Source organism: Garra rufa, chromosome 23 (genome assembly GCF_049309525.1).
Source record: "Garra rufa chromosome 23, GarRuf1.0, whole genome shotgun sequence".
Lineage (NCBI taxonomy): Eukaryota > Metazoa > Chordata > Actinopteri > Cypriniformes > Cyprinidae > Garra > Garra rufa.
In genome coordinates this window covers 20,586,583-20,613,916 of record NC_133383.1, presented here as the reverse complement: position 1 = coordinate 20,613,916, position 27,334 = coordinate 20,586,583, and the positions used below count along the sequence as shown (strand labels likewise).

The following is a 27,334-nucleotide window of genomic DNA, read 5'->3' as shown; positions in this document are numbered from 1 at the left end:
GTTCTTTTTGGATTTTTAAATCAGTGTTTACAGCATTTACACATTGTACAAAGACACTTTAACATAGAAGGTGCACATTTTTATTTGCACAAATTTGGTGCACAAATTTATAAATAGGAGAAATTAAAATGTTCACACTGGCAGGTGAAGTCCCAACCGATTAAAATATCAAGTCACCTTAGGGATAATTAAGCCAAAAATAAAATTCTGTCATTAAATATCACCCTCTTGTTGTTCCAAACCCGTAAGACCTTCGGCCATCTTTAGAACACAAAGATATTTTTGAACATAAGATGCAGTGGCATGTGAAAAACAAATTGCATGTTATTTTTTATTTAGTACTCTTCTGAGTATCTAAGTATCTATTCTCTTCTGATATTTTACATAAAATATTTTTATGTATAGTCCAAAAAATGTTGAAATTGTTAAAATAACTCCCTTCAACAGTTTGGAAACCTTTAGTTCTTAATACTGTGTGTTGTTACCTGGATGATCTACGATGATCTACTGTCGCACTGTTCTTCAGAAAAATCCTCCAAGTAAAAAAGGTTCAAACATTCACTGATGCTCCAGAAGGAAACACGATGCATTAAGAGCCGAAGGGTGAAAACTTTTGAACTGGATGAAGATGTCTAAATTTTTCTTATTTTGTTGAAATATATATATTTTTTCCATTTAGTAGTGCCCTTCGGAAACAACAGAGAAGATACTTGCATGTTTCCCAGAAGACAAATTAAGTACAATTTACCTTGATCTTGAAGTTTACATCCCTGGCTCTTAATGCATTGTGTTTCCTTATGGAGCATCAGTGAATGTTTGAACCTTTTTTAATACTTGTGTTTGAGTCCCTCAGTTGTCCTCAGTGTGAAAAGATGGATCTCAAAATCATACAGTCACTCATAGAAAGGGTTCAAATATGCAAAAGATGCTGGAAAACTGAAGAATCAGCAGGACCTGGAGGATTTTTCTGAAGAACAGTGCTCAGTTTAACTGTTCAGAACAAACAAGGGACTTATAAACAACCATCACAAAAAAAAAAAAAAACAACAGTCGTAGATCATCCAGGTAACCACACACAGTAATAAGAACCAAGGGTTCCCAAACATTTGAAGGGGTTTGTTTAATAATTTCAGATATTTTTGTCTTGTGGACTATATGTAAACATTTTTTATGTGGAATATCTTACTCAGGACAGTACTAAATAAAAAAATAACATGCATTTTGTAAAATCTCTCTTATTTTGTTAAAATTATTCACTTTTTTTACAGATTCTGCAAGGGGTACCCCAACCTTTGCAAGCCACTGTATTTTGATGAAATCCGAGAGCTTTCTGACCCTGCATAGACAGCAACTCAAAAAAATACTATTTTTAGTGCTTAAGAGGCACAGCTTATGATGCAGCTGGTATCATATTTTATTCCTGATTGAAACATGTTATTGGAGTGTAATTTCGACAAACATTTACAGAGATTTCAGAGCATGACTAAAAATAGCTGCCCAGGGGCATTACAAATATGGCTGCTGAGTACGCCCACTTGCCCTAAAGGCACTTTCACAAAAGCCTTTGATAATCATGGCCATCACTTTTTCAGAGTAGCTCTTGGTGTTGCTCATTTGTGAATCTGACCTGTAAAAACAAACCAAGCCTCTAGTGTCATCTGACCAACCTCATTAAAAGCTATCCAAATCAAAATCCTCATTCACTGGCTGATGCAAATCACACATGCTAAATATATCATCGCTTGTTGTCAGCCTCTAATGCATAATGCATGGCGCTTGGTTGAACGGATGGTTTTATTTGTTTTTGCACATTTTCTTTTTTTTCGTATGGTACTTCAGCCGCCAGTTTTACTGTGTTATCTGCATGATGGATGTTCTCCATATGATTTTTAATGTCACACATCAGTGATTCTAAATAATTATAGACACTGGCGCTATACCGACTAGCTACATTATGATAAATAATGTTTGCACTGCATATAGATCCTCATGTGGTTTAATTGCAACCACTCCAGTGGAAAAATTTGATTTGAAGTTCCAGGAACAACTTATAGTAATATCTAATTTCTAGGGCTGTCAAGTGATTAAAATGTTTAATCTAATTAATTGCAAATTAATATTTACCGATAGTTGTTCATGAGTCCCTTGTCTGTCCTGAACAGTTGAACTGCTCGCTGTTCTTCAGAAAAAGCCTTCAGGTCCCACAAATTCTTTGGTTTTTCAGCATTTTTGTGTATTTTAACCCTTTCCAACAATGACTGCATGATTTTGAGATCCATCTTTTCACACTGAGGACAACTGAGAGACTCATATGCAACTATTACAGAAGGTTTAAACGCTTACTGATGCTTCAGGAGGAAATATTATGCATTAAGAGCCAGGGGTGTAAACTTTTGAAAAGAATGAAGTACATTTTTCTTATTTTGCCTAAATATCTTTTTTTTTCATTTACTACTGCCCTTCAGAAGCTACAGAAGATACTTTTTGAATGTGAAGATCAGGGTAAATGTAACTTATTTTGTCTTCTGGGGAACATGTAGCTTCTTGTAGCTTCTGAAGGGCAGTACTAAATGATAAAAAGAAAATAAGGCAAAATAAGAAAAGTGTACACATCTTCATTCTGTTCAAAAGTTTTCAACCCCCGGCTCTTAATGCATCGTTTTTCCTTCTGGAGCATCAGTGAGCGTTTGAACCTTTTATAATAGTTGCATATGAGTCCTTCAGTTGTCCTCAGTGTGAAAAGATGGATCTCAAACTCACACAGTCATTGTTGGAAAGGGTTCAAATACACAAAAACTACTGAAAAACCAAATAATTTGTGGGACCTTAAAGATTTTTCTGAAGAACAGCAAGCAGTTTAACTGTTCAGGACAAACAGCTGTGGATCATTCAGGTAACAACACAGTATTAAGAATCAAGCGTATGTAAACTTTTGAACGGGGTCATATTTATAAATGTAACTATTATTTTCTATTGTGGACTATATGTAAACATCTTTTATGTGAAATATCTTTTTCAGATCAGTACTAAATAAAAAATAACATGCATTTTGTATAACCTTCTTATTTTAGTGAATAATTAACATTTTGTAGATTCTGCAAATGTAAATATAAGACAAAAACCAATACAGGCCCTCATATCTTCTATTTTAGGGACATTCTAATCACACAGTTAGTCGTCGTCCTGCCTCATGTTCATCACATGATCAACTGCATGCAGTGTAAGATGACATACAGGTCTGGGACAAGGCGTTAAATGTGTTAAATCAGCCCTTCTAATTACATTAACATCTTTTCAAATTCATGTCCCACAGGCTGTGAGCCAATCCCAGTGCAGTACCTTCAGTGGGGAGATCCTGAGCCAATCGCCGCTGTGGTCTTCGCCTGCCTCGGCCTGCTCGCCACCATCTTCGTCACTTTAATCTTCATCAGGTTCCACGATACGCCAGTGGTAAAGTCCTCCAGCAGAGAGCTGTGCTTCATCATCCTTGCTGGTATCTGTTTGGGGTACCTGTGTACGTTCTGCCTCATCGCCAAACCGCATGTGGCCTACTGTTACCTGCAGAGGTTGGGAATCGGGCTCTCGCCCGCCATGAGCTACTCAGCCCTGGTCACCAAGACCAACCGCATTGCTCGTATCCTTGCGGGCAGCAAGAAGAAGATCTGCACCAAGAAGCCTCGTTTCATGAGCGCCTGCGCCCAGCTGGTCATCGCCTTCATTCTGATCCTGATTCAGCTGGGCATCATCGTGGCGCTCTTCATCATGGAACCTCCGCAAGTGATCTACGACTATCCGTCCATACGCGAGGTGCACCTCATCTGCAACACCACCACGCTCGGAGTGGTGGCGCCGTTGGGCTACAACGGGCTGCTCATCCTCAGCTGCACCTTCTACGCCTTTAAGACCCGCAACGTCCCCGCCAATTTTAACGAGGCCAAATACATCGCGTTCACCATGTACACCACCTGCATTATCTGGCTGGCTTTCGTGCCAATTTATTTCGGTTCAAACTACAAGATAATCACCATGTGTTTCTCCGTTAGCCTCAGCGCCACCACTGCGCTGTGCTGCATGTTTGTGCCCAAAGTCTACATCATGTTGGCCAAACCTGAGAGGAACGTACGCAGCGCTTTTACCACGTCAACGGTTGTGAGGATGCACGTGGGTGACGGGAAAGCTGCCTCGGCCGCTAGTCGGTCTAGCAGCTTGGCTAACCTGTTCAGACGACGAGGCTCTGGCACAGAAACAGTCAGGTCAGTATGAGGCCAGTGATATTTTAGTATTATTTATATTTTAGCATTTTTTATATACTAGTTTAATAATAAAAAAAAAAAATTCAGTTGTAATTTTAATCATTATTTTTGTTGTTTTATTATGTGCATTTGTGATTTTTAATTTTTTTTCTTATTCTTTATTTATTTACAGTTAGTAATTTTAGTGCTTCAGCCTAATTTGTTTTATTTTTTTCATCTAATATTTATTTTTTATACATTACCAGTCAAAAGTTTTTGAACAGTAAGATTTTTAAAGAAGTCTCTTTTCACCAAGCCTGCATTATTTGAACCAAAGTACAGCAAAAAATTTAAAATTTTGAAATATTTGTACTATTTAAAATAACTTATTTTAATAATAAATAATTTATTTCTGTGATCAAAGCAAAATTTTTAGCATCGTTACTCCAGTCAAATAAAGTGTCAAATAATCCTTCAGAAATCATTCTAATATGCTGATTTGCTGTTCAAGAAACATTTATTATTATTGTTATTAATTTTAAAAACGTTTTTATATTTGATTTTATTATATTTTATTTTTTATATTATTTTGTTTATTATTATTTTTTTATCCATATTTTTTCAGGATTTTTTGATGAATAGAACGATCCAAAAGTCAACATTTATCTGAAATAAAAAAGCCTTTGTAACATTATACAGTATACCATTCAAAAGCTTGAGTAAGTGTGTATATATATATATATATTCTTTTTTAATCTTTTTTCTATAAAAGAAATTATAGAAATTAATACTTTTATTGAGCAAGGATCAAAAGTGATGATAAAGACATTTATAATGTTAAAAAAGGTTTCTATTTCAGATAAATGCTGTTCTTCTGAACTTTCTATTTATCAAATAAACTCGAAGAAGTTCTACTCCGCTGTTTTCAACATAATAATTATAATAATGCATGTTTTTAAGCAGCAAATTAGAATATTGGAATGATTTCTGAAAGATCATGTGACTGGAGGAATAATGCTAAAAAATAAGCTTTGAAATCACACAAATAAATTATATTTTAAAATATATTAAAATAGAAAACAGTTATTTTAAATAGCAAAAATATTACAAAATTATGCCGTTTTTGCTGTACTTTGGACCAAATAAATGCAGGCTTGGTGAGCAGAAGAGACTTCTGTAAAAAAATATTGCTGTTCAAAAACTTTTGACTGGTAGTGTATTTATTTATTAATATTTTATTATGTATAATATTTAATTGTATTAATATATTTATTTATTAATATTGCAATACTTGTTTATTTATAATATGATAAATTAGGTTTAAAGGGGGGCGCGAGCAAAAAAGTTTGAGAACCACTGCTGTAATGAGAGGTTACAATAAATCCTTGGTCATAATTTTCGAATTTAGATTATTAGATTATTCAGGTCTCTAAAGTTGGGAATTGCCAAACATATTTGTTCTTATTTTTTCCTTTATGCTTCTTTAAAACTCTTTGGTTCAATTGGATTCACGCTGAACGGATTTAAGGATAACGAGGCATGACGTGTCAATTATTTTTCATGTCAGTTTAAAAAATCCTTATTTTTATCTCTTTATAATAAGATGATGTGAAGTCACCACTCTCAATTGCAGAAGAAGCCGCTACTGACAAAATAAATATATAAATAAATAAAGCTCGCATTAAATCTGTTTATCTCTCAGTAATGCCTGCCAAAGGTTTGCTTTTGAGGATGAAAATGAGTTTAGACTGAAAATGAATCAACTCCCCAACTGAGCATATTTCAGAGCACATAAAAAAAGCCAATATTCCCCTCGAAAGAGAAAAAAAGAACCCCAACCAATTACCCTGTATGCCTGTGAATCATTCCTGGAGCAACTCCGGAGTTACGCACATTTGGGTCGATGGGTCCCCAGATGCATTAGGAGAACTGAAGTTAGAGATTTCCTGTCTGACGTACAGGATTGGATAAGGGGGTAATTGCACTTGGAATGGGTGGTTTAGGATGGCTAATGGCAGAGTCTATTCTCTCTTGCCTTTAAGCTGTAGTGTTGCACATTACCAAGGGCGTAACAATCGTGTGGGGGAAGGACTTTTTTCACTTTTTTGAAAAAGATGATTCTGTGCCCCGCATAAATCCATACTAAAATCTATAGATTTGGTCTAAATTTATGTTTTGGAAGTCAGATAGTTGCTCATGCATGTTATTGTTTATTTGGTACTGACCTGAATAAGATATTTCACATAAAAAATAGTCCACTAAAGAAAATAATAGTTGAATTTTTAAAAATGACCCCATTCAAAAGTTTACATAAACTTGATTCTTAATACTTTGTTGTTACCTGAATGATCCACAGCTGTGTTTTTTTGTTTGGTGATAGTTGTTCATGAATCCCTTGTTTGTCCTGAACAGTTAAACTGCCCGCTGTTCTTCAGAAAAATCCTTCAGGTTCTACAAATTTTTTGGTTTTTCAGCATTTTTGTGTATTTAAACCCTTTCCAACAATGACTGTATGATTTTGAGATCCCTCTTTTCACACTGAGGACAGCTGAGAGACTCATAAGCAACTATGACAGAAGGTTCACATTCTCACTGATGCTCAAGAAGGAAACACAATGCATTAAGTACTGGGGGTGAAAACTTTTTGAAATTTGAATTTAAAGATCAAGGTAAATTTAATTTATTTTGTCTTCTGTAGCCTCTGAAGGGCAGTTCTAAATGAAAAAAATATATATATGATATTTAGGCAAAATAAGAAAAATGTACACAACTTCATTCTGTTCAAAAGTTTTCACTCCCAGCTCTTAATGCATAGTTTTTCCTTCTGGATCATCAGTGAGCATTTGAACCTTCTGTAATAGTTGTATATGAGTCCCTCGGTCGTCTTCAGTGTGAAAAGATGGATCTCAAAATCATACAGTAATTGTTGTTCAAATCTTCAAACACACAAAAATGCTGAAAAACCAAAGAATTTGTGGGACCTGAAGGACTTTTCTGAAGAACAACAGGCAGTTTAACTTTTCAGACAAACAAGGGACTCATGAACAACTATCACTAAACAACAAACTACAGCTGTGGATCATTCAGGTAACACAGTATTAAGAATCAAGGGGGTGTAAACCTTTAAACGGGGTAATTTTCAAAAATTCTATTATTTTCACGGTGGACTATATGTAAACATCTTTTATGTGAAATATCTTATTCAGGTCAGTACTAAATAAACAATAACATGCATTTTGTATGATCCCTCTTATTTTGGTCAAATAATTACCATTTTGCAGATTTTGAAAGGGGGGTGTAAACTTTTGACCTCAACGGTATACGCTTGTATGTCCTGTTGCGTCAAATCCCTCTATTCATTCTTTTTGTTACATGAAAGGCACTGTTGTTATGTGAGTATATTCCAAACTTGTAAGACCTTCGTTCATTTTAGGAACACAAATTTAAGATATTTTTGATGAAATCCGAGAGTTTTCTAACCCTGCATAGACAGCAACACAACTGACACGTTCAAGGCCCAGAAAGGTAGTAAGAACATCATCAAAATAGTCCATGTGACATAAGTGGTTCAACCTTAATGTTATGAAGCTACGAGAATACTTTTTGTGCACAAAGAAAACAAAAATAATTACTTTATTCAACAATTTCTTCTTTTCCGTGTCAGTCGCATAATTGTTGAAGAAGAAATTGTGCACAGAAAGTATACTTGTAGCTTCATCAAACTAAGGTTGAACCACTGATGTCACATTTCAACAATGTCCTTACTACCTTTCTCTCGTAAACTCTCGTATTTCATCAAAGATATCTTAATTTGTGTTCCAAAGATAAACAAAGGTCATACGGGTTTGGAACAATGACAGAATTTTATATATAATATATAATATTTAAAAATTAACACACATTGCTGTTTCCTTTCCACAGTTCCAATGGCAAAACGGTGACCTGGGCACAGAACGAGAGAACTTACAGGCCAAACCTGTGGAAGCGGATTTCGATCCATATTAAGAAAAAGGAAGAGGCCAACCAGACGGCCATTATTAAGCCCTTCTCAAAGGGCTGTGATCGGCCGCCAGACACCAGTGTGAAGCTGGCATACGACGGCTCTCAGAAAAACCAGCGCTACCCTGTAACCTACCGCCCCCGGACACCCTCGCCACTGCCAACGGTGTGCCAGCGACCATCAATGCAGAGGCGCGAAATGGAAGAGCGTGATGAAGAGCGAGCACAAGTGGTTGCTATACCCTCATACCTGACGGAGCGCTTGCAGCACGGCGCCCCGGCCCAGACCTCCATCATGGATCAGATCAGCTGCGTGGTCAGTCGATTCACGGCCAACATTAGTGAGCTCAATAGCATGATGCTGCCTGGTTCACCACCGGGAACAGGCGTAAACACAGCCGCCCCCGTCCCAAGACCCTGCTCCCCTTCTTTCCTTCTCCATCCGCAAGAAAGGCCTCATCCTACCACTGTCACCACCTACGCAGACGTGGTGGCCGCAGCGAACACCAACCCTCGCTCCGCGGTAGGCATCGCCGGAGGCATCATCGCTGGTGGGAGTAGCAGGGCTTCACCCGCCAGCCTTTTTGACAGCACCTACGACTCTTCGTGTGCGGTCAGGACCACTGATTTTGAGGACCTGGGCGCCTTGACACCACCTTCGCCATTTAGAGACTCCTCCGTGGACTCGATCAGCGAATCTCCCACATCGCCAGCCTCGGAGCTGCCGTTGTGTGAGCCCTGCTCTCCGATATACGACCAGCTGATGCTTCGGCACTACAGCCAAAGCTCCTCTTCACTCTGAGAGATTATTCGGAGCGCAGGAAGGAGACTGAGAGGCAGCTACTGAGATCCTGCATCTGCTTAGATTGCAGAACCCAGCTGTAAATGTCAAGGAGTGTAAACTCTTAATATAGAAGCGCTCGCCGAGGACATTTTATGGTGCTTGGAATCCGGCCCGTCCTCAAAATCCCGATCTGCGTAGGGGAAGGCACTTCACCAAACTGCTTTTCAGATAATTAAGGATGTACTTGATACGCTCTCTTGCACTAGAGCGCTCTGACAAGTTTATGGTCCTTCTTGGCAAGAAGTTTCTGATGTCGGTCAGTTTGTGTACTGCAAGTTTTAATAACATTCCAACGACGTCAATCTACACAGGTGTGGAAAATTACCAAACTCCTGCTCCAGGCGATGTCATTTTTATTTCTCTTGTTGCCTGTCAGCAAGATGCTTGAACGTCTTGCACGGTTCTTCACATACAGCGGATGCGCAAATGGTTGAATGTAGGACCAAATTAAGCCTTCGAGCGTGAAGTAGTTTGTTTAAATATTGGTCATTTTTGCTATTTCCCTAGTTTAGAGGTTGCATGTTCTGCCACTTCATATAAGTTCATATAAAATAATACTTTATTATTATATTTTTCATAGTAAATCAAATAGAAGGGATGTAAGGGCAGGTTTATTTAGATATTGAACAAATCTGACACTTTAATATAGACTATATGTCTTTTAGATGACTGGATTTATTAATTTATATGAACATGTCCCAGTATTACTTGATGTATTTAATAATGAGTCACTTTAATTTACAACAAGGAATTTCGAAATTTGAGAAAACAACTTTTTCACTACCACTTGAAGGTTTGGGGTCAGTAAGATTTTTTTAAATAAATAAATACTTTTGTTCAGCAAGAATTTTGTACCAATAAGTACATATCACTGCAGTTTCCGACAAAAATGAACACTTGTAATCGTTTTCACACATAGCGGCATATGTTTCGCTTTCCGGACGTAACAAGCTTGATCGGTAGCTCAGCCGGCACTGAACTGGACTTAGGATGCAGAATCCTTGGGTACGAATCCTGTGAAAAACATGACTTATGATATAAGATTAGAGATTAAAAAACAAGCTAAAATGTCTTGCTTGCGATTACGATTTTACATCACATTCGATTTTGTTCATACTGTTCATGTTTAGGTGTAGTGCAGAAGGTACGTTATTTTTACAAACATCACAGAGCATTAGAGTTATAGCCCCACACAATGGACATTTCAAATCAGAACTTGCAGTGACCAACATCATAAAACATAAAACGTACCATATGTACGTTCATCTGTTCTGAGGAAAAAAAACACTCTTTTAGCACCACTCAGTGGACATTTCAAAGCGAATATGTCACGTAATGTACATGGCGGTACGTATTTCACGCTTTCAAAAAAGTTCCTAGAGGTACTGCTTTTGCTGTATTTTTGATCAAATAAATGTAGTAAGCATAAAGGACTTCTTTCTGAAACATTAAAAAAATGTTACTGACCCTGGACTTGTAAACAGTTACAGGTTATTTATACATAAAGCAATATATATATATATATATAAATGCAGGGCCTATTCCAAAAATATAATTAATCCATTTGCAAGTCATTTCCTTTTCAAATCCGCTTTTTTTTTCCAAATGCATACACATAGTAGTTGAGCCAAAAACAAAATTCAAACATTACACTGTGGACATGATTTTTACACACAGGGCATTACAGTTTTCGTTGAAAAAACTGAGAGTCTCCCATTAAAGATAGGATTTTTGTATGAAATTTATGAACTGATTTAAGTTGAAATGTTTAGATTTAGTAGGAACGCACATTGTATACCAACAGACATCTATTCTTTGAATCAATGTGCAGTATTCTTCTTGAATAGGTGTAATGTACTAAGGTCACATGTTTGCATGCGGAGCAGTGCCATTAGCTAAAATAAGTGCTTAATGTTCTTTTGGGAACTTTTGTACATTTTCTAAAAGTCTTTTGCATTTTTTGCTCTTTGCCTTTTCTGACGAGACGTTCATAGAATGTAGATTTCAGCCGTGTGTGTGTGATGTATTTTTCTACTAACTCTTTGTGCTGATTCAATATGATGGTCATAGTGGATTAAGCTTTGTGACAGTGGGACGAATGTAGCTTGCAATATTTCTGTTTTTTTGAGGTTTTATTAGGTCTTTTTTATTTCTCTTTAAAGCGTGTAAAATTATTGGTTTTACCTGAGTGTTATTAAAGGGGACTCAATTACAAGTGTTATTTTTTTTACTGTATATACAGTACAGACCAAAAGTTTGGACACATTCTTCTCATTCTCATTTTTCTGTTTAATAAAGTTTTTACTCTACATTTGTGCAGTTTTCAGTGGGTTAGTGATATTTTTAGTAATATATATAAATTAATAAATAAATATTTTTTAAATGGGTTTTTATACAAAAACTGCTTTTTTATGTAAAATTCACTTTATAAAAGACCCACATTTCTAACTTTAATTCATGGGGATAACATCACATAATTTCACATGGCTTAGTGTAAGATTTTTGCCCATCTTTTGGAAAATCCAGTTTTAAAAGTAAAAAAAAACAACAACTACTACAAATCACTTTTACCAGTAGGTGGCTGCAGAGCTCCACTATTTGCTATTTGACCACCTGAAATGAATGAGAAGGTGTGTCCAAACGTTTGGTCTGTACTGTAGATATGAATTCAACTGAAAAAACTTGTGAAAAAATATCTTTCAGGTGGTCAAATAGCAAATAGTGGAGCTCTGCAGCCACCTACTGATAAAAGTGATTTTTTTTACTTTTAAAACGATTTTCCAAAAGATGGGCAAAAATCTTATCCCCATGAATTAAAGTTAGAAAGGTGGGTCTTTTATAAAGTGAATTTTACATAAAAAGCAGTTTTTGTATAAAAACCCGTTTAAAAAATATTTATTTATTAATTTATATATATTTAAAAAATATCACTAACCCACTGAAAACTGCACAAATGTAGAGTAAAAACTTTAATAAACAGAAAAATATACAGTACAGACCAAAAGTTTGAACACACCTGTGTCCAAACTTTTGGTCTGTACTGTGTATATATATATATATTTAAATATGTATGTATGTATATATATATATATATATGTGTGTGTGTGTGTGTGTGTGTGTGTGTGTGTGTGTGTGTGTGTGTGTGTGTGTGTGTGTGTGTGTGTGTTACTCAGTGTGAATACATGGATATAATCACAAAATGAGGTCTTTGCAGATGCTGTGCTCCAAGACTGGAGTTTGTGGTTGTGTTATTTTCACAGTTTCCATGATTAAGTGTGGAATGCAGTTCCACCCCCTCCTTCCTCTCTTCCTTTATGTACTTCTCTCTCTATGTTACAGTACATACACATGACAGACAGACAAAACGATAGATAGATAGATAGATAGATAGATAGATAGATAGATAGATAGATAGATGATAGATAGATAGATAGATAGATAGATAGATAGATAGATAGATAGATAGATAGATAGATAGATAGATAGATAGATAGATAGAGACGGACGGACGGATCTGGATGGATGGATGGACAAACAGATAGATAGACGGACAGATAGATAGATACGGACGGACGGATCTGGATGGATGGACAAACAGATAGATAGACGGACAGATAGATAGATACGGACGGACGGATCTGGATGGATGGACAAACAGATAGATAGACGGACAGTTAGACAGATGGATGGGCAGATTACGGATAGAGATAGATAGATAGACAGACAGATAGACAGACAGACAGAGACAGACAGATAGATAGATAGATAGACAGACAGATAGATAGATAGATAGATAGATAGATAGATAGATAGATAGATAGATAGATAGATAGATAGATAGACAGACAGATAGATAGATAGATAGATAGATAGATAGATACGGACGGATCTGGATGGATGGATGGACAAACAGATAGATAGACGGACAGTTAGACAGATGGATGGGCAGATTACGGATAGAGATAGATAGACAGACAGACAGACAGACAGACAGACAGACAGACAGACAGACAGACAGACAGATAGATAGATAGATAGATAGATAGATAGATAGATAGATAGATAGATAGATAGATAGATAGATAGAGACGGACGGACGGACGGATCTGGATGGATGGACAGATAGATAGATACGGACGGACGGATCTGGATGGATGGACAAACAGATAGATAGACGGACAGTTAGACAGATGGATGGGCAGATTACGGATAGAGATAGATAGATAGACAGACAGATAGACAGACAGACAGAGACAGACAGATAGACAGACAGACAGACAGACAGACAGATAGATAGATAGATAGATAGATAGATAGATAGATAGATAGATAGATAGATAGATAGATAGATAGATAGATAGATAGATAGATAGATAGATAGATAGATAGATAGATAGATACGGACGGATCTGGATGGATGGATGGACAAACAGATAGATAGACGGACAGATAGATAGATACGGACGGACGGATCTGGATGGATGGACAAACAGATAGATAGACGGACAGTTAGACAGATGGATGGGCAGATTACGGATAGAGACAGACAGACAGACAGACAGACAGACAGACAGACAGACAGACAGACAGACAGACAGACAGACAGATAGATAGATAGATAGATAGATAGATAGATAGATAGATAGATAGATAGATAGATAGATTTGTTATTGTCACCACGAGTAAATAAACTCTGAATGGCAGGAAATTTAGTGCATATGAGCAAACAGTTTGTCTGACAGCTGGTCACAAGTTTCTCCACGCCCTGGGCGGTGCCACTTTAAGTTCAATGACAGATGACTAGTTAGTGTGATAAACTCTGGACACGCAAATGTCCACAGCGATGCATAACAATCGGAACGAGCATTTATATAAAATCCTTGTCATCGGTGATTTGGGAGTAGGGAAGACCAGCCTCATCAAACGGTATGTGCATCAGACGTACTCCACCAACTACAGAGCGACCATCGGGGTGGATTTTGCGCTCAAAGTTCTCAACTGGGACACAGAGACCGTCCGGCTGCAGCTGTGGGACATCGCAGGTAAGAGAAAGTAGGCTACAGCAGTGTGTCAAAGCCTACATATCCGTGTCAGCATTTATTAAAAATATGCTGAAGTTTTTAAGTAGCACATAACTGAACTCGCGTGATGGAATTTATTCCGTTTAATCACTATATAATAATGTTCCTTAAAAACAATTACCACAGTAAAGATTTAGCCAATGAAAAATACTATAAGTTGTCCTACCATGTATGTTAAAAATATATAGGCCTGTTTAAAATAATAAAAAAAAACTCATTGCATTGGTTTTATTTTTTATTTAGTTTTTATTAGTTTTAATATGACTACCTTATTTCACCAAAAGAAGTTTTTCTTTCTATTATTATTAAATAAGGCATATTTTAAAAGTTGTATGGTAAAATGTTAACATATTGTTAACATTATAATAGTTTTTTTAAGCATAAATCGAGAATTCCCTGGCGTGACCGTCCTGTTTTGATTTTGTCTTAAACTATTTTTAGTAGCTTAAATTTAACAATTAAATATTTTGTATACATAGAAAGAAAAAAAACTGAAAAACCAAAAACCATGGTTTTGCTATACTAACAATAGTTTGACCATATATTTGTAGTAAAACTGTGGTTACTACACTTTCACTATCATGGTTAATTTCCGTGAGGGTTGGCTGTTTAGTAAGGTGGAAATCCGTGGAACTTTAGAGAGTAATTCTATGTCAGTATCAAATTAGTGGCTTTAACGTCGTTAAATTTAATGTCAGATGGTTCTGCTACAAAATACGTTCCCAAACCAGAAGCCTTTGCTCCTCCCTGTTTATCGTCCTCCTCACGTGTCAGGCACGGGCCGCTAAGAACTCGTCGTTTTCCGCGTGCCCGCTTAGCAATGTCTCATGTGAGAAAGATTGAGAGATAAAGCACACGGATGAAACTGCGGGAAAATCACTGTGGTCCTAATAAAACCACGGGTAAGTGTATTTCCAGCACTTACTGTTGTCAGTCCTCAGCTACGGTAATTTACACTTTAATTTTCCCATCAGTACACCTGATCGAAACAACAACACATTTGAATCAAAAAGACTTAGATAAAACAAAAACATGGAAAGCCAATGTAGTGTTAGGTCTTGAGATGTTTACTTACAGTTGAGGTCAAATTTTTTTGAGGTTGTCAGTTATTTGACCAAAATAAGGATCATACAAAATGTATGTATTTTTTTATTTAATACTGACCTAAATGAGATATTTCACATAAAAGACGTTTACATAGTCCATAAGAGAAAATAATAGTTGAATTTATACAAATGAACCTGTTCAAAAAGTTTACATACGCTTGATTTCAATACTGTTTTGTTACTTGAATGATCCACAGGTTTTTTTTTTTTTTTTTTTTTTTTTTGTAACACTGAGGACAACTGAGGAACTGTTACAGAAGGTTTAAGTCCTCACCGGTGCTTGAGCTAGGGGGTGAAAACTTTTTGAACTTGAAGATCAGGGTAAATTTAACCTATTTTGTCTTCTGTATCTTCTGAAGGGCAGTACTAAATGAAAGAAATATGATATTTAGACAAAATAACAAAACTGTGCACAATCTGTTCAAAAGTTTACACCCCTGGCTCTTAATGCATTGTTTTTCCTTCTGGAGCATCAGTGAGCATTTGAAGCTTCTGTAATAGTTGTGTATGAGTCCCTCAGTTGTCCTCAGTGTGAAAAGATGGATCTCAAAATCAAACAGTCGTTGTTCGAAAGGGTTCAAATACACAAAATGCTATGTAATGCAAATGTATGTCAACTTTTGACCGTAACTGTATATATTTAATATTTACATACGCAAGTATACTGTGGTATCCCCAGTTACTGCTTTACTTGGGAGTATGAGGCCTAATGTAGTTATACAGTAGCTAGGCATTACACCACTTAGATTTTAAACCAGACTAAGGAACTTAAGGGTTTGTACGTCATCATTACTATATTGTCCTTGTTAGGACTGGCTTTATGTTAAACTCTCATCCTGACATGACTCTGTAGTCATACTTACACTGTCATAAAATCCACGTGGGCTTCATAAACTCCACATTGCTGCCCAGGAAGTCATCTGACATACAATTTCATGAAGTGAAACATGCTGAGTTCATTTTCCTTGTTAGTGACTAATAGTTTTCTCCAACAGCACGCACATTTTGCCAAGTTGTCAAGTTAGGTGACTGTAACAATATCTGTAAAGGACATTCCCCACTGCCTCATCAAATTTCAGTCAACGATAGCAACAGAAACTCTTATTCGCACCTGAAAATTGTTCGTAAATGCATTAAATTATTCATAAACACATTAAGGCAAGATTTAGTTAGACTTGATTGATGATTTACACTGTAATTCATTGTTCATATTTCTTTATACAACACCTGTGCTGCAATATCTCAAAAGCCCATATGGATTAACAAAACCAATACAGCATTTCTTGTTTTCATGGTCCATCGAGTGCGAAGCAGACTGCTGTCAGACCCACGGAGATCAACACGCACCTCCTGATTCAAATTTTGAACAAATAACAGAACAAGCTGAGAGAAACAGCTGTCCTACATAGGGAATGTTGTGTAATGCTGGCAGCCCAGATGAGTGGCTGCATTCAGAGTCAGACAAGAGAAAGGCACACAGATGGAATGTGCCATTATCTGGAAAAATCAGTTGTAACGAGCATATTCGACTGAATAGGAACAACAGGAAAGTTAGCTGTGGATACTGGTCAGAACGATGTGCATTGCAGGAAAGTGCAAGCACAAACAATTGTAAAAAGTCATGTGTTCTTCACTAGTAGATTCATTGCACTAAATGTAATCATGCCAGATTTATCCTGGCACAGGCTTTTTCTTAGAATTGAGACCATGAGCTGCTACTTAAAATATCTTACTATTTATAAGCAATTTATGCATGCAATATGCACTGGTGTTCAAAAGTTTGAGGTTGTTTTTTAATACTCTAAAGAGACAGTTCACCTATAAATTAATTCTCTTATTAATTACTCACCCTCATGTCATTCCAAACCTGTAAGACACACAAATTAAGATATTTTTGATGAAATCCGAAAGCTTTCTGACCCTGCATAGGCAGCAATGCAATCGACACATTCAAGGCCTAGAAAAGTAATTAGGATATTGTTAAAATAGTACCTTTCTGTATCTTTCACCAAACAAATGCAGCTTTGATGAGCATGAGAAACTTCTTTCAAGAACTCAGCCTCAAACCTCTGATTGTTAGTGGCATTTGTCTTTGTTGTGTCGTGTTTTCCCCAGTTGTTTTATACCTTTTTTCTCCTTCTCTGCTGCCTCTTTTCTGCACTGGAAGGTCAGGAGCGGTTCGGGAACATGACGCGGGTTTATTACCGGGAGGCCATGGGGGCGTTGATTGTTTTTGATGTTACTAGACCCACCACATTTGAGGCCGTCTCCAAATGGAAGGAGGATCTGGACTCAAAATTGATACTTTCAAATGGCCAGAGTATCTCCACAGTGCTCCTTGCCAATAAGTGTGACCAAAATAGAGACTTTCTGACTAACAACAGCCTGAAGATGGACCAGTACTGCAAGGAGAATGGATTTGTGGGCTGGTTTGAGACGTCTGCTAAGGTAAGGCATAACATATCGGTACGATTTTAGATGGAGCAACCGCAATGACAGAAAATATTTTCTGTCTGCATACAAAATCTATAGTATCATGTATAGTGATGTTTTAGATGCTAATACCATGGGAATTAAAGTAATAAAAAAACATTTTTGAAGATTTTATTAAGATATTTTTGATGAAATCCAAGAGCTTTCTGACAAGTTCAAGGCCAGAAAGGTAGTATGGACATCATTAAAATAGTCCATGTGCTATCAGTGGTTCAACTGTAATTTTATGAAGCCACAAGAATACATTTTGTGTGCAAAAAAAAAAAAAAAAACAGTGACTTTATTCATCAATTTCTTCTTTTCCATGTCTGTCTTAAAAGTAAAGTTTTCAAAAGGCTGTTTTTGCAGTGATGCCATAAAAAAAAAAAAACATTTTTGGTTCTCCAAAGAACCTTTTAGTGAACAGTTCTTAAAAGAACCTTTTTCGACTATAAAGAACCTTTTCTGCATTTGAAAGGTTCTGAGGATGTTCAAGGTTCTTCATGGAACCATCAAGGCCAATAAAGAACTTTTATTTTTAAGAGTGTGTGTGTTCATGTGAGTACCACAACCCACCGATTGCTGTCTATTAAAGGTCAGAAAGCTCTCAAATTTAATGAAAAGTATCTACATTTCTGTTCCGAAGACAAACATAGGTCTTACAGGTTTGGAACGACATATTGGAACGAGTAATTATTGACAGAATTTTCATTTTTGGGTGAACTATACCTTTAAGCAAAACCAAGTTTTTTTTTTATTTCCAAGTGTAGTAAATTTATTCCACAGCTGAAAGAGTTCGAAGAGTTTCAAGATTATTTTATTAGTCATGTGATCTCAACATGGCAAGGACCACCTATATGTGCAATACAATAGCTTTTCTATTCCATTGACAGCAGTCTAACAAACATCTTTTGACCGAACTTGCATTGTCAAAACCTTTGGTGTTTGATTAGTGCTTCTGATTCATGGTTATTAATATTTGCATGCTAATTAGTCCTGCCACTCACATGCAGAGCAGTTGCTGAGGGAAACAGGAGAATGGACTGCTGTAACATTGGGGCCGTCTCATTAAACCCAATAGAGATTATTCAAAGCGATTTATTTATTTCGGCACTTTGGTCTATTCACCGTTAATGAAGAGTCCAATCAGTCTTAAATTAACCTCCATCTAGTAGCATTTTCATGGGTTTTAATAATTCATTACTGTTCCCAGGTCAAGTTCAGTGGCAAATGCAATCAAACACAGTCTGATGATCAAACCAAACAATCTAAAACCTGGTCGTCTAAAAAATGTTTCATGTATCTTCTTTCTTTCTAAATTTTAGGACAACATCAACATTAATGAAGCTGCCAACTTTCTCGTGAAACACATAATTGCCAGTGAGAATGACATCTTGAAATCAGTGGTTCCTGATACCATCTCTCCTCAGCTCAACTCTGATAAAGAAATTCCTTGTTCTGCATGTTTCAAACCCTGAGAGAAGGTGGCAGCAGTATTGGTGGTCCTTGGACTGAAGAGAATGTAGACCTTCAATTCCAGCACTATGAGCTGTAACCACCACAGAGATCTGTCCGTTAGTTACAGCACTGAACTACAAACACTTTGAGCTTGCACACAGAGTAAATGTATTTATGTTTGAAGCTGCACTTTTCGTTGTTTTGTCTTTTTGTGTTATTTATGTCTAACAAAAACCTGGGAAGTATTGGACTAGCATGCTTGATTAAACAAGGTGAGAGAATAGAACTTCTTTCTGTCAGACACACAGATGGCTGACTATGCTTTCAGAAACAGGAATGTTTTATCAGTATTTACACCAAAATATACAGTTGAGGTCAAAGGTTCACATACACCTTGCAGAATCTGCAAAGTGTTAATTATTTTACCAAAATAAGAGGGATCATACAAAATGCATGTTAATCTTTATTTAGTACTGATCTGAATAAGATACTTCACATAAAAGATGTTTACATATAGTCCACATGAAAAAATAATAGTTGAATTTACAAAAATGACCCTGTTCAAAAGTTTACATATGCTTGATACTTAATACTGTGTTGTTACCAGATTTTTTTTTTAGTGATAGTTGTTCATGTGTCCCTTGTTTGTCCTGAACAGTAAAACCGCCTGCTGAAAAATCTTCAGGTTCTTTGGTTTTTTCAGTATTTTTGTATATTTGAACCCTTTCCAGCAATGACTGTATGATTTTGAGATCCATCTTTTCAACTGAGGGACTCATATGCAACTATTACAGAAGTTCAAATGCCTGATTCTTCAGAAGAAAACACAATGCATTTAAAGCCAGAGGGTACATTTATGTGTCCCCTGTAGCTTCTAAAGGGCAGTACTAAATTAAAGAAAATATGAAATTTATGCAAAATATCATATTAATATATAATACAGCATAAGTGAGTGTTTGGACCTTTTGTAATAGGTGCATATGAGTCCTTCAGTTGTTCTCAATGTGAAAAGATGATCTCAAAATCATACAGTCATTGTTGGAAAGGGTTCAAATATACAAAAATGCTGAAAAACCAAAGAATTTGTGGGACCTAAAGGATTTTTTTCTGAAGAACAGCGGGCAGTTTAACTGTTCAGGACAAACAAGGGACAAAAAAAGAGCTGTGGATTACTGAGGTAATACCACGGTATTAAGAATCAAGTGTATGTAAACTTTTGAACAGAGTCATTTTTATAAATTCAGCTATTATTTTCTCATGTGGACTACGTTCATCTGTTCTGGAGAAAAAACAAAACATTCTTTTAGTGCCAATCAGTGGACATTTGACATTGAATATGTCACGAAACGTAAATGGCAGTATGCATTTCATGTCTTGCAAAAAAGTTCCCACAGATACATTTTCGTCATAAGATCAGGTAAAAGGACTGTCATGCTTAGATAAATACTACTTTGTGGGCTTCTTATGGTTTTAGTTGACGGAAGATGAGGATGCTTCCTGCACTAACACATGTAATGTGTTTATAATCAAGTTAAATATCTATTATTTGTTTGCACAAAATAGATTTCTCAGAGTATATCTGTAAAAAGAGAGCTGCCATTCTCTTCCCTCATTCGCTCAGTCTCCTTGAACATCCTGGCCCTTCTTATCTACTGCCATCCTTCCATTTCATCCCTTTTTTCACTTCTGCGTCTCACATCTCCTTTGCAGTGATTCACTGTATGACTCACTGACATTATATAAATCTCTCATGATTCCCTACATCGCAATGTGCTTTATTCAAATCCTTTAATGTGTATATTGATGTACTGTCTTTCCATATCCATCTGCACCTGCAGCAAACACAGAGTTTTTATTCTAAGATATGTGGGAGGTGTTGTATTATTAGAGGTTGCATTGTATTGTCAAATATGTTTTCATGAGCTATTTCATTGAGGTATAAAGAAACACATTGAAATATGAAAAATATTAGGTTTTGCAATATAATGTAATGTAACAAAGAAACATTTTATCCTACGCCAACTATTCACTTGAAAAATGTGCAGTGTAAAGTCTACATTTGGAGTACCTAAAGTCTGAATGAAAAAAAAATACCTTGTTTTGTTGACTGGCTTCATTCTTACAGGATTAGCATTATTAACGTAAAAGCTATCATCACCAATTATATTTAAATGGCTGTATAACAACATAAACGTGATCTCTCGAGTGGAATAATGGGCTGTGGGAAGGTTAGTCAAATTACAGCCTTGTAGTTCTTTCCACCACTATATTCAACTCTAGTGTTATCACCATGACAACTGCATGCCATTTTTTTTGCGTTCCAGCCTCTGCAGGCTATACTTTTGTGTTTTGATTCCTTATAGAGCACGAGGAGGAATTCATACCAGTTTCCTGGAAATCCACTCTGCTATGGATGCCCAAAATTCTGAGAATTCACTTCATCAATAATATGCCTAGCACTTACTACTATAGTTTAAAAAGTTGTTCAGAATGAGCATTCTAGAGCGTTTGTTTATTTGTGCTGCACATAAGATGTTCATGGATGAGGACAATAGCGCTATGAGAGCTTCTGTGCCATACAAATGGATTTCATGACTGTATCTGCTTTTCTCACAGGAACTGGATTTGACTACCTCAGATGGAACATGCTGAATAGTCTTAAGAGTGCCATTACTCTGCACAAGAGCTTGAGAAAGAAGACAGAGAGTGGGATGAAAACTAAGGTACTATTATTCTCAAGGACTCATCAAACTAGTCTAGAGATAGCCTAGACTAGAGATATTCTAAACGTCATTTTTCAAAGACTCTCCTAACTGGCGAGTTATTTGGATGCTGTTATTTGGGCTGTTAGTCATGATGATGCAGTTATTCTAAAAAGCAATGACGAACTCTGAAAAAAATTATGTCCTTGAACAAGGTCACCCTGACTGGCTGAGCATATTAAAAAAAATATTCACTGAATTGAGCTTTTTGAATTTACCAGAAATAACCAACAAAATGACTGTGTAAAAGCATTATTAAGTAAATAATGCATTTCTGCTTTCAATGCTGTTCGCTTAACAACTTACATGCCAATACATTTCTAATAATTGAAAGGAAAGGAAAGGAGGTGAAGTGAGGCCAAGTATGGTGACCCATAGGAATTTGTGCTCTGCATTTAACCCATCCAAGTGCACACACACAGTATAGTGAACACAGATACACCGTGAACACACACCCGGAGCAGTGGGCAGCCATTGCTGCAGCGCCCGGGGAGCAGTTGGGGGTTCGGTGCCTTGCTCAAGGGACTCACCTCAGTCGTGGTATTGGTAATCACACCAACAAGCATGAGAAATTGGGGTTTGGCTGCTAATGGTGGGGACTTTGAGTATAGAAGGTTTTCACTTACAATTTGGGTAGTTACCCGGATGTGCGGCCATATTGGCGATACTAAGATGTAAACAGCATTGATTGCATGGGTACTGAATACGCTGTTCTGCTAATTTATGATGTCTAAACACAGACAAAAAATGAGTGGAAGCTGGTTAATCATATAGAGAAGGACTTAAGCAACAATATTTAGACAAATACAGTTACCACATTAAGTGGTAAAGATACATACAAGCAGCATTAATTAAGATATTAGCCTAATATTCCACCTACCTGACCAGAAATGATGTCAAATATGTCAAACGCATGTTGTCAAGATTCTTAGTGGCATTCTTAGTGGCAATCTTTACGTTCTGTGCGCCAATATGGCTGATTGATGACTGGTCGTGAAAACACTCTGTTGCATCATTAGTTGGCAATATGAGTGTCTTTCTGTCTTATGAACACAAAATGTGTCCTTGTATCAAGTCTCGCTGTTTAAATAAGGTCATTATAATTGCGTATTATAATTAGCCTATGTCCTTTAGTGCAACCGCCAATCTCATTTCGACTCAAAAACAGCGGCTCGTTTAGGTTTAAGTGGGAGTATTTGTTCATTAAGTCACTCAGTATGTATTTTTAATAATGTTAAAATGGTGATTTATGAACTAGATTATCCACTTATCAGTTTCATTAAGAGTGCAGTGCTAAAACCTCATTGCGCCACATCTGTTAACACGGTGTAAAAGACTCTAGGCCTATACTCTTTCTCAAATCTACCTAAATTGAGTTGATCAAATTTAAAAACCTTTTTAAGGTAATGTTACTTTCTTCTAAATAAGCAATTGTAATAATGATGCCACGTTCAATACATTTAGCTACCAAAAATAGTTCCCTTCATTTTACAGTGATTTCAACAGCAGGTTATAAGTGTGCTAAAGTAATTTATGCACAGAAACTAGCTTTGGAGGCAGACTGCTCGTTATAAGTCTCGGATTCCAGCGAGTGAGCGAATGAAGAGGCTTGTGGGTGAGAGAAAACGAGAGAATGTGATGGAAGGAGTGAGGGTGTTACTCCTCTCTAACTGTGACAGATACCAGCTGCATCACTAGCAGCAGATTCCTCCTCACCACTTTATCAAAAACAGTCTAATTAAACAGTCAAATTAATTTGCTGAAACATCCCGTGCCTTTGTCGATTTCTGCAACTCCCGCAGATATGCAGAGATAAAGACGAATGCAGAAAATTGAGTTGGAAGGGTGAAATAGACGGGTGGCCGGATTCCGCACATCCTGCGCAGGACGTTTTTAGATCAAACAAGATGCTTAATGACATAATTGGCATTCGGGTGGTGCTATTGAAATAGCATAGAAGAGCTTTAAATGTGGCGTTTATGGGGGAGTGGACATTTGCATGGCTACCTATGTTTATTAAAAGCTCTATGCGCTTCTCTTGAGCTCTCTGAACACTTCACATTAGCTTTGCCGGAGAGAGCATCCCACACACAGACACCCACACAGCCTGACACACCGCCACTGATTCTCTCTCATATAGAGCAACATTCACTCACTCACTCATACACACACACACACACACACACACACACACACACACAAACGGTTAGATGGAGATGAGCACACATAAACATCCTCCCACTCACATATTTTGCATTGTTCAGACTTACAGAGATAGAAATCGCTCTGCTTTCTCATTACATTTTCCCCATACTGTGGCAGAACAGGACATGATGTACTCAAAGCACTTCAAGGATTAGGAAGGCACTGCCATGATATGGCCAAAAAATAATGCATGGTAAAAAAAAAAACATTGTATTATTATGACGCCAAAACAAAAACATGATACCATGGCACTAGTGTTTTTGTTTGTGGTTTGTTTCAGTTCTCTGCATTCATGCAGCGCCTCAGCCTGAAAATAAGATTTTGATGTGTTTATATTACATAAGGAACAGTTTAGATTAAAGCAGATTATATCAGATCAGACTAAACATCGGGCAAGATTTTCCAACAAGAAAATCAAGATTTAAAACGTTGAAGCAAGGTATCTTTTATATAAAAACATATAATATAAAATATATAATTATAACAATAATAAAATAAATATAGCTCAGCGATTACCGGGGTTCAGCTGCTTAAAAAAAACATTTTGGCAAATCCAGGTAATTTACCATAGAAATATTATGGTTGTTTTTTTTGTTTTTGTTTTTACATTTATGACTGTTATAGCACCAGCTGTTGTCCGATCCCCTTAAAACTGTGCATGCTTGTTCAGAATCACCTGTCGCATGTGTTTAGCAGGTTTCAAGTTTTGAGTTTTCCTTTGGGCTATATAGGATTTTGGGTAAATGTGGCCAGGCCCCTTTTCTAAACGACCTCGTTATAGCTTCTCAAAGGGTAAATTTCAACATTTTTTTAAATTATTGGCCTAGAGAGTCCAGAGAATTGTACTGCAGTGTTTTTTTCCAAGCTTGAGTGAAAAACCTAGGACTAGTTTGCAAAAGTAGTTTTTTTTTTTTCCATCTTCTCAATCATTCAACAAATGATTTGATTGACAGCAATGGTTCTAGAGGCAAAGTTGTCTGGAATGAGGAGTTCTATCATATGGTATGAATATTGCACGTCATACAATCGTTTACACCCTTGAAAAATGCGATACTGCACCCCAGTGGCCGATTTCTTTCAAATTTCTCTCAGACCTTTGGGGCCGTGAGCCGACCAGGCCAACTGAGTTGCATTCTGATCAGCCTTCGTTAACCTTGTCTAACAGGTGCTCAAATCTGTCGGTCAATGGCGGCCATGTTTTTTGAGATAGGCAAATGTCCTTGTTGGACCAAGACCATACACACTGACTTTCATGTTGATAGGTCAAATGGTTGCGCAGTTATAGCCATTTTTATGTTTTTTCCCTCTTATAGCGCCAACAAGTGGCCAAGCTCCACAATCTTTTTTCCTGTGACCTCAGATTAAGCTCTTACATAAACATAAGTGTTCTGAGTTTGGCAGAGATATCTCATTCTGTTCAGGAGTTACAGGCATTTTACTGAAAGCGACCCTATCCCCTTTCTAACGTTTTGGCACCCCTTTGCGACGGTCGAAAGTTCAACTTTTTTGTGATAATTATTGAAATTCACTCTCCAGATAATCTTTCTGCACTGGTTTGGTTCCGATCAAGCGAAAAACCTAGGACTAGTTTGCAAAAATAGGTTTTTCAAAAAATGCAAAATACCTGAAAATTTCGCCAGGCTCGATTTCGTACTTTTGATCACTATAGTGCCCCTGTCAGGCCAATTTAGGCAAGCCTTGGTGACGTTGTCGGTGGGGTGAGTACTACCATCACTCCAAGTTTCAAGTCTCTGCGACTTACCGTTTGGTCTGCACGATCAGTTTTACATGGAGATTGCTGATCCGTGACCATTCTAACAATTACAATAGGGTTTCAGCGCTACACGCTTGAACCCCTAAATATTGGACACTGCAGTTTCTAAAATGTCTTTCTCACTTCTTGAAATACATTTATATCTGGAGAGCCATCCATCTGGCAGTCAGTAGTGCAATTCAAACCCTGTAGGCACACAGGCAGACTCACACAGTGAGAGGAAAATGTTGACAGACAGAGAGATAAAGAGAGATAAAAGATTAAAACCAACAGAAAGAGAACACATATCCAACTGTTCATCCCGTGTCCCAATCTTATCAGTCAATGTCACACCAAATGTAAGAAAATAGACCGTTTGACAGGGGGTTTCATTGACAGAGAAATGTTGTGTGAGAAACTATCGAAAGATTTCAGATGCGTTTAGAATAGCATTCCATCACACCCTATTTTTGCAGTACACACTATGTACTAAATTTTCTGTATGCATGCAAAACTTGGATGACCTTGTACATTTGACTTCACAACACTTTGCTATCCAGACATATGAGAGCTGTGTGGGTTTAGATATTATGAGCCAGATATTGTTCATTATGATGGCCATTCCCTTTTTTTTTCTCAGACTGTTTCTCATGTCTGTTGCTGTAAGAGTTAATCACTTTGACTGGTATTAGCAAGAAAAACACATCGACCTAGTTAGTGGGTGGATGTGAGCAGGGCTGATGGCTTTAAAATGCTTTTTAAAGAGATTCATTCATTCGGCTAGTTAGACTACCAATGTAAAGCCTTTATCAGGGTTATTAACAGCTTTTTGTGATAACCAACATATAAGTATTTTATACGATATAAATATTATATAATATAAATTATTATATTTTAAAATTAGTGGTAACATGTTACACATCTTATATAATTTAAAGGAACATGGCATCATTTTATACATAATATGTGGTGTCCTATAATGAGATTTTATTACAAAATGCTTTTCTAATTTGTCAACATTAAAAAAAATGATGTAGACCTTTACTGAAGTGGGATCTGAGCCATATTGAGACCAGACTATCATCTTTTACTTGACTCAGTAAGCAACCAAATCTTCACATTAAAACCCTAGCAACCACCCAGAACACCCTAGAAACTGCATAGCAACTCTATAGCAACCTTAGCAACCTTAGCAACCACTCAGAACACCCTAGAAACCCCATACCGACCATAGCACTGACTCAGAACACCCTAGCAACTGTTTAACACCCCTGGCATCTGCCCACAACACCTTCACACTGAAACCCTAGCAACTACCCAGAAGACCCTAGAAACCGCATAGCAGCCCTAGCAACCACTCAGAACATCCTTGCAACCACATAACAACCCTAGAACCCACTCAAAGCACCCTAGCAACAATAC

General features: G+C 36.9%; 2 protein-coding genes across 3 annotated transcripts in view; both read left to right on the top strand.

Annotated features, from left to right (window-relative positions):
* Positions 1-11,329, top strand: part of grm5a (glutamate receptor, metabotropic 5a) — a 37,905-nt gene extending 26,576 nt beyond the window's left edge. For both annotated transcript variants that reach the window (XM_073829059.1, XM_073829060.1), the window contains exons 8-9: positions 3,314-4,253; positions 8,154-11,329. In XM_073829059.1, coding sequence (XP_073685160.1) covers positions 3,314-4,253; positions 8,154-9,033 — 1,820 coding nt within the window. In that variant the 3' untranslated portion in view covers positions 9,034-11,329. The remainder of the gene's footprint in view (positions 1-3,313; positions 4,254-8,153) is intronic.
* Positions 11,330-13,878: 2,549 nt separating this feature from the next.
* On the top strand, positions 13,879-21,290 carry rab38b (RAB38b, member of RAS oncogene family). Its single transcript, XM_073829755.1, has 3 exons — positions 13,879-14,117; positions 17,430-17,710; positions 19,060-21,290. Exons 1-3 carry the CDS (start codon positions 13,907-13,909, stop codon positions 19,210-19,212), a joined length of 645 nt encoding a protein of 214 aa, XP_073685856.1. The 5' UTR covers positions 13,879-13,906; the 3' UTR covers positions 19,213-21,290.
* The last annotated feature ends 6,044 nt before the right edge of the window (positions 21,291-27,334 follow it).